At 37.5% G+C, this 12,022-nt stretch overlaps 1 protein-coding gene across 1 annotated transcript; it reads right to left on the bottom strand.

Moving 5' to 3' along the window:
* Positions 1-3,003: 3,003 nt before the first annotated feature.
* nle1 (notchless homolog 1 (Drosophila)) lies at positions 3,004-10,436 on the bottom strand. The gene is made up of 13 exons (XM_038274033.1): positions 10,334-10,436; positions 9,639-9,821; positions 6,478-6,698; positions 6,291-6,370; positions 6,112-6,188; positions 5,529-5,626; positions 5,194-5,386; positions 4,977-5,112; positions 4,843-4,889; positions 4,558-4,760; positions 4,114-4,273; positions 3,964-4,034; positions 3,004-3,873 (listed from the first exon to the last, which is right to left on the bottom strand). The coding sequence occupies exons 2-13, from the start codon at positions 9,774-9,776 to the stop codon at positions 3,861-3,863; spliced, it is 1,437 nt and encodes a 478-aa protein (XP_038129961.1). The 5' UTR covers positions 9,777-9,821; positions 10,334-10,436; the 3' UTR covers positions 3,004-3,860.
* Positions 10,437-12,022: the final 1,586 nt, after the last annotated feature.

The following is a 12,022-nucleotide window of genomic DNA, read 5'->3' as shown; positions in this document are numbered from 1 at the left end:
TCTTTGTGATTGTGATAAGAAATAAAGTTTAGCCTACTCTTTTTTTTTTTTTTTTGTTGAACACAGAGTAGGGATATCCATCAAATTGTTCAGAGCCTTTTTAACGGTGTGCATTGGCAAAACAGTGAAGCATGTTATAAATGAAAAGGGCTGCAGGACGCAAAAAGTGAACTTTGTTTAAGGACGATAGGGGGGACTGCTTCATGCTGTAGGGGAAGTTTTAGTTTTTTGCAGGGAAAGTAAAATCTTATAGTATCTGGAAGATAAAACTAAAATAAAAAGATTTGATACTGTGGTGGAGGTTCATTTTCTAGGAGCACAGCAAGCAGCTACAATAGCAAATAGATCAACCCTCATTTGTGTGTAAAAGTAACCAGAGTCCAGGCCTAAATTTATATTAAGATCTTCATATAATCTTCATCTAATCTGACCAAGTTTGGTTTCTAGTTAAAATTAACGTGGGAGATGATGATGTCAGTGTTTTCAAAGCTGGTAGAGAAATTCACCTACAGACTCGTGGCTGAATCTGATGCATTCCAAACTTTTTAGATATACATTGGTATTTTACTATGGTATAAAGCCACGGTAAAATACATTGAACTTGGTCATTTTGAAAGTGGCAATATATTAAAAAAATGGATTCTGTAATGCGTCAATTTTTGTCATTTGGCAAATTTTTTATAAATTTTAACCTAGTGTTAACATTCAAATTATATGTTCAGGAAAACTGGCAGTATTTCTTGACATATTTGGCAGATACATAAAAGTTGTATGTTAACATTAAAAAAAACATCAAGTTTATTGAGAAATAAAACCTAATAAAATAAAACAGGTTTATAGATTTAAAAGCTAATGTAAATTATAGACATCTAATCTAATCACCTGCTAAGATAGCAATAATGATCTATTTTAAAAGACATCATATACATTTAAAGGTAGGGTAATCAAGAAAAGTCTTTGTAATTTAAATCTGTTTTATGGCCTTTATTTTGGTCTAGAGCAGGGGTCTTCAACGTTTTCCAGGCCAAGGACCCCCAAACTGATGGCAAGATGGAGCGGGGACCCCCTAATTATATATTGTATGAAATTGTGTTCTATCAAACTGGTCCTATAGTCACTCTATTTGCAGATGGAGTAATGTAAGGAAAGTAATTTCTCCCTTGGATTATTAAAGTATTTCTGATTCTGATTCCTGGTTGATGGGACAGGTGTTGTGAATGAAAGGGTGCCCAGATTGAAAGAGCTCCTGTGTGTCGCTGAATGTGTGCATTGATGACTGAAAGACATCTTCTGCCTGCATTGATCTTTTTACTACAGTGTGTTGAATTCATGTTAATGTGGATTTAAAGACATTTCAATTAGTGGAAAAAATTGCGGGGGGTGGGTGGGGATATAAAAAAACACTAATCAATCAAAGATTTCATGACCCTCATGCAGTACCTCCTTGGACCCCCTAGGGATCGCGGACCCCCTGTTGAAGACCTCTGGTCTAGAGGTTTAAAAAGGAAAAAACGGATCGTTTTCTCTCTGCAAGCCTTTTTTAGTACGGTAATCAGTAATTCCTCCCTGAATGCTAAGACTGATTCTTGGTTGGTTACTCTAAAAAGAAATCTTCCTTCTTGTTAAACTGTGTTCTGCCGTCAGTACTTTGCAGCCTCTGGTTTGTGCTCGTTTTTATTTTACTGTCTCTTTTCCCAATTAAATCACCCAATGTTGGTGGGGCAAGCCTATTCAAAACTTTAAAAATAAAGCGACATGATATAATTGATGAAAATCAAGGTTTGAAATGTGAGGCTTATTAATGATTTCTACAGTAATGAAGACAGGAAGGTTTCTAGTCAAATATCTTTATTGTTCTTCAATGGGAAGACATGGAAGCTCCAGGAATCTAGGTAACATTCCCTTCACATTCATACTCTATTTAAAACTAAAACCTTTACATAACCCCAGTAATTTAGATCGATTTAATCCAATTTAGGGAAATTTAGTGTACTAGTGAAATGGAAACAATCCAAAACAGCCACCTAACTAGTTAAGAAGTGCTAATGAGTGTCCAGTAGTTACAAAATAAAAACCACCAACAAATACCTTCACGATGTTTGAAAAATGATATAAAACCATCAGCTGGAAAATGCTACCTGGACATCTGAAAAATTAAGTTAATATTTTAAAATAAAGGCATAACTTCAAAATGTTAAAAGTGAATGTCCCACCTTTTTGAGGCCATACACCATTTATAATAAGTTAGAAAGGAGAATTTATGATTGGGGCCGTGAGAAGAGGATCTACAGGTAGAATGAACTCTGGCTCACTCCAGGCTTCCATAACAATATTTATCTTTTAACTGGAAGAAATTGCATAGACCCACAATGGATCAGTGGCTTCAGCTCTTCCACTGGTTACAGATCACACTTCCTAAAAGATTTAAGATACCTGGAAGCTTTGGTCTCAGACTTTTTAATCACTTTTAAATGTACCGGATGATGTCAGACTATGAAATACAAATTCACTGAAATAAGGTCCTAAAAAAAGTCTAGGTAAAAATGTAAAAAAATATATTTTTGAAAGAAAATTCAAAGATTTAAACTGACCATTAAGGCTTTGCTTGGAAAAAGTTGAAGTTTCTCTCCAAATATACCATATTCACTGAATAACTTGAAACCTCTGATGTATGAAATAAATAATCTAGGTATTCTTACATGTTGGGTATTATTCCTTTGAAATAGCTTAAGTGAAATCAGATTAAAAAAGGAAATGTTCCTCCTAAAAAAATTCTATAATCTTAGATTTGAGTAAAACATAAAAAAAATGAACATGATAAAAGTCAAAGTCCTTACACCCTCTAATCTCTGGGATATCGTCAACAAAACACCTCTCACACTTAGCATTTAACTTTAAAGTCTTTCTCATACTTGTTGTCTTGGTAACACTAAAACTGATTTGTTACTTTCAACTGATTTAGATGTTCACCTTTATTGGGTCAAAAAAAGCTGCGTCAAACACTTCCCTTTAGAAGATTTTTTATTGTTGTCATAATGCAACACAGTCCAGTTAGATTTAAAACCACGGACACAAGCTGCTTTCCATCAACATTTGACAGCAATTCCATCTTTTAGAGGCAAAAACGGAAAATTCTTCCAGCCACTGAATTTAATGTTCACTCACCAGCGTTTGTGGGGGTCAAAGTCAAAACACATTACACAAAAAAAAGTAATAAATTCATAATGTGGACAGGAAATGAGGTTTCCCAATGTGGGATGAAATGATGAGTTTAGCATTTCCTGCCACTGCAGTTTTCAAATGACTAATGTGTAGAAGGTTGGGCGGAATAGATTAAAGGAGCAGAGTAAACAACAGGGAAGGCATTAACACTCCCACATGTTGCTTTAGACCAACTACTCTTCTAGAGAGCATCTCCATTTCATCTGTAAAAAAATATATAATTTATTTTGGTTTATATACTAAAAATCAGCTGAAAATCTATGATCTTTTATATTTATGACGATGGTTAAAGCTCTATATATAAAACCTGAAAACTGGTACCTGATTTGAACAGATCATGTTTATCAGGGTTAGTATATTAAATAATCTGTATTGTATTACATTTTTTCTAAATGTAGAAATCTCAAGAAACCAATTTTTCACATTCAGGTTTCCAATAATTTGCTTTTTTAACGTCCATCAATGAATTATTCACACTTGAACCTAAAACCAAGATTCAGTATTTATATAGTGACAAGATGGAAGTTCCTCGACACAATGCCATCTGACGAATGGAGGACCTGATCCACTCCGGCTATCTTTTGCTCCACCTGTCTGAAGCTCTACAAACCATAGAGAAAGCCAATAGGGCTCATTGGCTATCTTCTCCATCTGAAAAAAAAAAAAAAAAGACAAAAAAATAAACAAACACTAAGAAACATCCAACTATTCTAAAATCTCCACAGGAGTGGGATTACTCACATTCGAAGACATTTGTCTTTCCCTCCACTTGCTACTCTCTGTCCATCAGGACTCCAGTCCACAGCATAAACCTACAGACAGATAAGAAAATCCTCAAAATATGGATCAAAAAGACAAGAACCATCAATGTGATTAAATCTTTTGTCTTGCCTCATCAGCGTGGCCAGGAAGATCCATGTTAAGCTTCCCAGTTTTTACGTCCCACACTTTGAGCGTGCTGTCACTGCTGCCACTGACCAGCAGCCTGCTGTCTGCCGACCACGCCACCTGATACACGGATCCCACATGGCCACGCAGAGACATCAGGTACCTGAGAACGAGGAGGCAGAGATGGGACACGTTAAGCTGAACAGCACCACCTTATGGAGCTCTTTGGTTTTCTACATTAGATGGATCATAATTAGAATCGTTTTGAATGAGATTGAGACGTAGATCAGTTTATCAATGGAAAATTCAGGGTAAAGAAAATGTTCAAAAGAATCTAATGAGAGTTTCACTTTTTGACGGAATCACTGAAAAAAAAGCTTTAGTCTTTTATTAGAACTAAAAGTACAAATGAGAATCATTCTTCCTATTAATCCAGACGTTTCTTACTTTCCAGTCCTTCCATCCCAGATTTTAATTGACTTATCAAATGAAGCTGAAGCCAGTAGCCTGGTGTCAGGGGAGAAGAGCACTTCGTTGACCAGAGCGCTGTGGCCGGTCATCCTGGCTAAAGGCTTTTTATCCTCAGCGGGATTCCACAGGAACAGGGTGAAATCATCAGAGCCGGACACCAACCGCTCCGGAGCTGACCCCTGCAACAGAAGGACACGATGCATTACAGAAGCAAGGAGGTGTTAGAGAAACTTTCCTCTCACATTAGTGAAAAGTACTCACCCTAACTTTATTGTATCTCTGCAAGGCTCTCTCCTTTATCTCATCCACTGGAGGGGGAGATGGTACAATTTGGTTAAAAACACTTTTCATTAAAAAAAAATAAACAAGCATTTGAAAGGAATACCAAGACTTACAAGATCCAGTGAGATCCTGGGGGTTGATAGTGGCTGTAGCAGGTTCAAAAGCTCCAGTACGCAGGACGTAATCTGTGCTGAGAGCCAGGGTGTTCACCCAGTGGGCGTGACCCTGCAGAGTCCTGCACAGGACGCCCTGAAATCAATAACCCAACATGAACAAAGCAGGTCTCCCTGAGGGGACTTCCACTCAAGATGAATAGATTCACAGCCTTACATCTTTTGGCCTCCAGACTTTGATGGTGCGGTCCTGAGAGGAAGTGTATAGAAGTCCGTCTCCTCCCCATTTCACACAGGTGACTGACTGAGTGTGTCCCGTCAAGATCTTATCATAGCGCCCCAGAACAGTGTCCCAGATACGTATAGAGCAATCCTTAGAGCTGCTGGCCAGGTATCTGCACTCTGGGTTACTAAAAAAAAAACGAAAAAAAAACGGGAGAACAGCTTGGTTCAATATAATGTTAATAAACTTAGAACTTAATGTATAAACTGGGACTACAAAGCTAAAAATGTACAAACGGTCCTCAATAAAAAGCTGAAAGGAAAGCTTACAGATGGAGAGGTTCCCAGCAGAGCCAAGTGATCCACTTGGTGTGTCCGGTCAAAGTTTTTCCTATCTGTGCCCCCGTCACTGGATCCCAGAGAAAGATCTATAGATGTGACGTAAAAAGTAATTAAAGGGGAACGCCGTTTTTTTTTGTTTTTTTTTTACATTGGGCCCTTGATTTTACGTTATTACATCCTGTTCTACTCACCCATATGAGATTTGTGTCATTTGGAGCTGTTCTGAAGATATTTGGTTAGGTTATATCCAAGTAATGTGTTCCTATGGGCAACGAGTTGAAGGCACAAACTAAACTGTTCATAATTTATCATTTATGGTACACCAGCATTTATAACATGTAGGCAAATCACTGTCCCCCAGACATATATTTTTTATATTTATATCTTTTAAAAACGAAGCGGCGCATGTATGAAGTCATCCGAGCCGTTCTGAAGATATTCACAACGGCTCCAAATGACACAAAACTCATATGGGTGAGTAGAACATGATGTAATAACGTGAAATCAAGGGCCCAATTAAAAAAAAAAAAACGGCATTCCCCTTTAAATTTTTATTTTTTTTTAAACAAACCTGACTGTTCTTGCAACCTGAGGCCAACTTCTTTCCATCAGGTGACCAGGCGATGCTTAGGACCCAGTGAGTGTGTCCTTAAATGAAACACGGTGCAGATCAGAGGTGTTTTATTGTTAGTCAACTATATGTTTTATTAGGAGTTGGAAATGATGCCTCTTTTAAAAGTGCTTTCATACCTCTGGCTGTGTGATGGGGCGTCTCAGTCGTCAGGTCCCAAAAGCGCACTGTGGTGTCTCCTGATCCGCTGGCCAGATACCTTAAACAAACATGGAAAAATAATGAAAATGTTAACAAAGCATAATTTAGAATCAGTTAGTCGATTAATCCCAAGACAAGGCAGCTACTGATCCTATAGGAACTCACTTTCCCGTAGGACTAAAAGCAGTGGAGATCACTGCCTCTGTGTGTCCCTGCAGCGTGCTGGTGCAGCGGGTCACGGCCCGAACCCGGAACACAGCCTGAGGTTGGTACACCACTGGCAGAACCTGCTCCGTCTCCACCCCGAGAGCCTTAATACAGGATCCAAGACTGGACACCACCTCTGCCTCTCCACGCACAAAAAAGGCCAGAGGCACAGGCTCCTCCTGGAACAGGTAATGAGTCATTAGAGATGTCCCGATCCAGGTTTTTGCACTTCCGATCCGATACCGATATTGTTTTTGGACTTCCGATCCGATACTGGCCGATACCAGCCTATTCAAGCATGCGTTTAAGTTTAAGTTAAAGTATTTAGCCTTAGTTGTAAGACTCATGTTGAAAAGGGTTTTACTACTCTTGATAACATCTAGCCAGCTGAATTAGGTGAGATTGAATAAAACACAATGATTGGTAACAACAAACTTACCTGTTTATTAAGAGATAAACACAAACTGGACAAAATTATGAATAGCAATCTGAAATTGCACAGTGAACAGTAAAACCGTAAAAAGTTAAAGGTGCAAGTATTACTGTAAGTTTTAATAAAAATGCAAAACAGACAAGAGTGGAAAATATTCTATTAACTTAGAATCAGGACTCTACTCTTGAAAAAAGACACTGCTTAAAAAAAAAAAATCAGTGCAAATAACAGTGAACTATTACACAAAAATGCCTTAAACTCCCCAATCTCCTCCACACCTAGTCTCCATCTACACATCGTGCAGGATAAAATAATCCCACACGGCTGACATTTTCCCCGCTATCTTCCAATTCACCTGTTTTAATGGTTAGGCCGGGAGACAGACCCAAAAAGACCTGTGGGTGTGTTGAAGGTGTTCTGGAAAATGCGGACCGGATTCGGGGAACACTGGCGCAAAATAGTGGAATGGATCGTTTCAATCGGCGAAACTGGAAAATACGGACCGGATTTTTTTTTAAAAATTGGATCGGCAGTCTGGATCGGCATTTTTACATTCTTTGCCGATACGCATTCTTTTGTCAATATCGGCGTCCCGATCCGATCCACGTATCGGATCGGGACAAGCCTATGAGTCATAATACGTACCTTAAAGCATTTGAATAATTAGCTCTATATACAGTGCCCTGCAAAGGTCTTTACACTTTTTTTGACAAACAATAGGAAAGGTGTGCCATGAGTTTGCATTCAGACCCCGTTCATTTGAAAGATGTATAAAAATCCAATGGAAATAGCTGGCTTCACTCAGTACAAAGTCCACCTCAGTGTAATTGTATCCCAGCATTGGCAGCAGATTGTTTCAGTGGTCACGGAATATCTAAGGCTTTGAACATCTCATAGAGGGCTGTTCAATAAATCATCCAAAACTGGAAAAAGAAAGAAACACCTCCAGACATACTAAGAAATGGTTCTCCATCTAAACTAAAAGGAAAGATGAGGAGAGGATCATTCAGAGTGACCACGAGGGCCATGGTTACTCTGGAGGAGCTGCATTGGCAAACACCATTAAGAAAGAAAGAATGGAAAACAAAAAATAAGTCCTGTTTGCCATGAGGAAAAGGCTTCAGTCTGTTTAAACTACCATGTGTTACAGCAAACCAACACTACACATCATCCTTAACGTACTGGCCCCAGTGTGAAAGATGGGAGATGAATGGAGCTAAATACACGATAATCCTGGAGGAAAATCTGTTACATGCTGCTAAAGACTTGAGATAGAATTGGTTCACTTTGCAGTATGACTTTAAGTATAAGCTGTTTAAATAAAAGTTTTCCATTTCATTATTTCCTCTAAAAATACCACACTATTGCTATTATGACTTCGCTTTTATTTATTTGGCAGTTATAGCCCATTGGTACACTTTAAAGAACATATTCCTTAACTTTACCACATTATCTCTTTTTTTGGGTGATACGGGGCCCGATCTACGCCTTGATGGATCAGATTAATCTACAGGCCTTGAGTTTGACACTTGTGCTGTAGATCAAAGTAGGGCTCCAACTAATGATTATTTTTTAAATCAATTAATCTGTTGATTATTTTTTCGATTAATCAATTAATCGGCAGCAAAAGGTTCTCTAAAGAAGACTTTTTACAAAATTAAACCAGGGGAAACTAAAACGTTTCCACTTGAGAAGTTCTGGATGGAGCATATTCACAGACGAAATGTCTAAAATTCAAAATGTTGACCCACTTTTTTATTTTTTTTTTTTACAATTCTGATATACTTACTGCTCCAGGAGGATTGCTCTGACAACTAAAGGCATGTTTTACAGTTTCTATACTCCATTTAACGATTAAAGCCCGGCATACACTGTGATTTTTGGGGCGATTTTCCAGTCACGCGAGAATTTTTCTATCGGGCCGTCATGGGCAAATCGCTCAGTGCGCAAACAAGGATTCTTCTTTTTCTTCTTCCTCTCAGATATAAACAAAAAAAGCATGGCAGGGGTGCAATGAGTGAAATGGAGGAGCAACGTTTGCTCAGCCATGTCTTCGTCCAAATACGTCGCCCTTTCTTTCTAGGACCCTCAGCACAAAATTGCACAAATTGCCAGGGCAGCACGTTTCTCTCTAGTGAGTTTAAAATTCCCTTTATATTTGTTTGCCTCCCGGATAGATGAGTCAGAGCAGCGCCATCTCACTGCGGAGCTGAGTGCGATGTGGTTTTTAGTGTGAGCAGGTAGATCACATCAGAGCGTTGGGCGGAACATAAATCGTGAGCTATGAACTCACACTGTATGACTAAACCCTGCGGTTTGGCCATACAGTGTGAGCAGCAGCTGCATGCAACAAGTGAAAAAAAAAATCGCAGCGTAAGCCCGGCTTAACTGATTACTTAACTAGTTGACGATTATTTCAATAATCGATTAATCGCTTCAGCCCTAGATCAAAGCGCATTCATGTGACAGAATGTCCCTAACAAAGTCCTGATGACAATCAGTGCTAAGACACTTTTTGATTTTTATACTTCTACAAAAACATGTATTTCTATAAATGTGACTTTTTTTTTTTAGGGGGGAGAACAGAAACCTGCAATGGACCTACATTTCTCATGTTGGTTTGTGTAGGACCATGACAGTTCTTTAACATGAAACAGTGTGTTTACATTGATTTAGAAAAAGTTACCTTTTGCAGCAGCGCATTGCAGACTAGCTGCAGTTTTTCTGGGGTGATGTCAAGAGGCACATCAAAAGGAGAACCCAGAACCTCTCCATTCTCATCCTGAAACTGGATCAGCAGCCGCTCCATATCTTCACTCATCATCTTGTGTCCAGTTCAATCCCAGATCCAACAAGATGCTGTTTCTACCTGCACAGGGGAGAGGCGCTTTAAGAAATACTATAAGAACAACCCCAAAAAAGCAGCAGTTTCACGTCAAGAGAAGCTAAACACAACCACGTATTAAGGAAAAATAAAAATAAATTGGTGCAGAAATCAAGTTAATATAATGAAACGTGCCTGGAGTCAAATAAACGTTAAAGAAATAAATGTCTATGTTTTCTATGGTGCTCTTTACTAAGCTGATCAGAAATACGGAATCGCCTTTACAATTACAGCCTTAATTATGAAGAATAACTTTTATCTGAATCCAGATAAATGTGACAAATAAAGCTAGTCGATCAGGTTATTTTCTTTTTAGTATCGGAATCCATAACATTTGCTGCTAACTCAGCTAGCACTCATTAGCTAACACTTTTAGCATAATGAAGCCTCTTTTTTTGACACTAATCACTGACCAGAATAAAATCCAAAGTTAGTTTAACCAATGGGGCTGGATTTATATTACATGTGACTGCTTTATAAACAACATAAATCCTTACCTTTAGCTTGGCGGTCGGTATGATGTCTCCACGTGTTTATTGCCAAAGAGTCTACCAATGAAGAGATGTGCTAAAGGACCAGAACGTCAAGAGGAGTTCCAGGAGCGCAATGAATTGTGGGAGAATATAATGTAACGTTATTTACAGAAGAGGATTAGGGCCGCTGAAAAAAAAAAAAGTTGACTGATTTTTTAATTTATTTCAGCTTAATATGGGAAAAAAGTCAGAATTTAATCACAGATTTCTGACTTTAATCTCTTGCTTTTTTCTCTGATTTCTGACTTTAATACTAGTATTCTGAGAAAAAAGTCATATTTCTGACTTTTTCAAATCAGTTAATCAGTGGCCCTAATCCTCTTCCGTAGTTAAATAACTAGTTAAATAACGTAGTTAAATAACTATGATGATAAAATAATAATAATAATAATAATAATAATAATAATTATTATAATAATAATAATAATAATAGCAAGCAACTTTCAGCTTCCTCCTTTTTTAAAATAAAACAAACACAAAAATACATCAGGAGGTAAATGCAATAATTTATTTTTCCAGAAATTATTTAAACAAAATTTTTTCTCCAAGTTTAAATGATAAAAAAAAATCCTTTACTTATTACATGTTTTAAAATATTTTATACATATGTATATGTATGTGTATGTATGTGTTCTGTTTAAATTTCTCTCTAATTTGGAATTACCTTTGTTTCTTCGATGATTACTTGATTATATCTCCATACTATCCTGTGCTTTTATATACTTTAAAGTTATTCAAATTCAGATAAACAGTTTATTTAGCTTTTTTTTAATCACTGTTTCTCTATTTTTATGGCACTTACTGGGTATGGTTTCCTTACCAGCCATCTTAGGTGTTTTAAGTTTACTCCTGCAATGATAAAATAATGTCACAGGACCTAAGGAGACAATCATTATTTTCTAAGGTCTTTTGACCCATTTACAGAGTGCAGTTGTGACGATTAGCTAAAGTTAGTTAAACTCCTCAGTGTTTCAATGCAGAATGTTTACTTTACTGTGGACAATATATTAAGAAACTAAATGTAAATTCTAGATCCAGAAGGTATTCATGATCCCTTCTTCCTAAAGAATAGTTATCAATACTTAGAGACCTTGTCATAAACTATTTCCTCAATTGAATAATGTCAATATTTGCATGTCAAATTTTATTGTTATATTTTTCTTTTCATCTCTGGAAAAGAGTTATTAATTTGTAGTTGCAAATGTATCTCAGCTGTACGAGCATTAACATTTTTTACTTATGAAACAAAGGATATATAAACAAAACTGGTTTCTAAATGATGAAAAAGTTAAAACATCCCACACTGGAAGAAATGTTGCCCTTATTTGGTTTAAATAGGCTCAGTGAGACCCTTCTGTAGATATTTACCAATCTCTGTTTTGTGGTAATAGTTTAAATAGTATTTTCCATCTTTGGACTCTCCACCAGGAGTTCTGGTGCCTATATCAATGTGCAAGAGGCCGGGTACACCCCGGACAGGTCGCCAGTCCATCGCATACAACCATTCACGAACACACTCACACCTAAGGAGAATTTAGAGAAGCCAATAAACCTAACAGTCATGTTTTTGCACTGTTGGAGGAAGCTGGAGTACCTGAAGAAAACCAGTGCATGCATGCGGAGAACATGCAAACTCCATGCAGAAAGACCCTG

The sequence above is a fragment of the Cyprinodon tularosa genome, unplaced genomic scaffold (assembly GCF_016077235.1).
Source record: "Cyprinodon tularosa strain WSP-4 unplaced genomic scaffold, ASM1607723v1 ctg9, whole genome shotgun sequence".
NCBI classification, from domain to species: Eukaryota; Metazoa; Chordata; class Actinopteri; order Cyprinodontiformes; family Cyprinodontidae; genus Cyprinodon; species Cyprinodon tularosa.
This window is presented reverse-complemented; position numbering and strand designations above follow the sequence as displayed.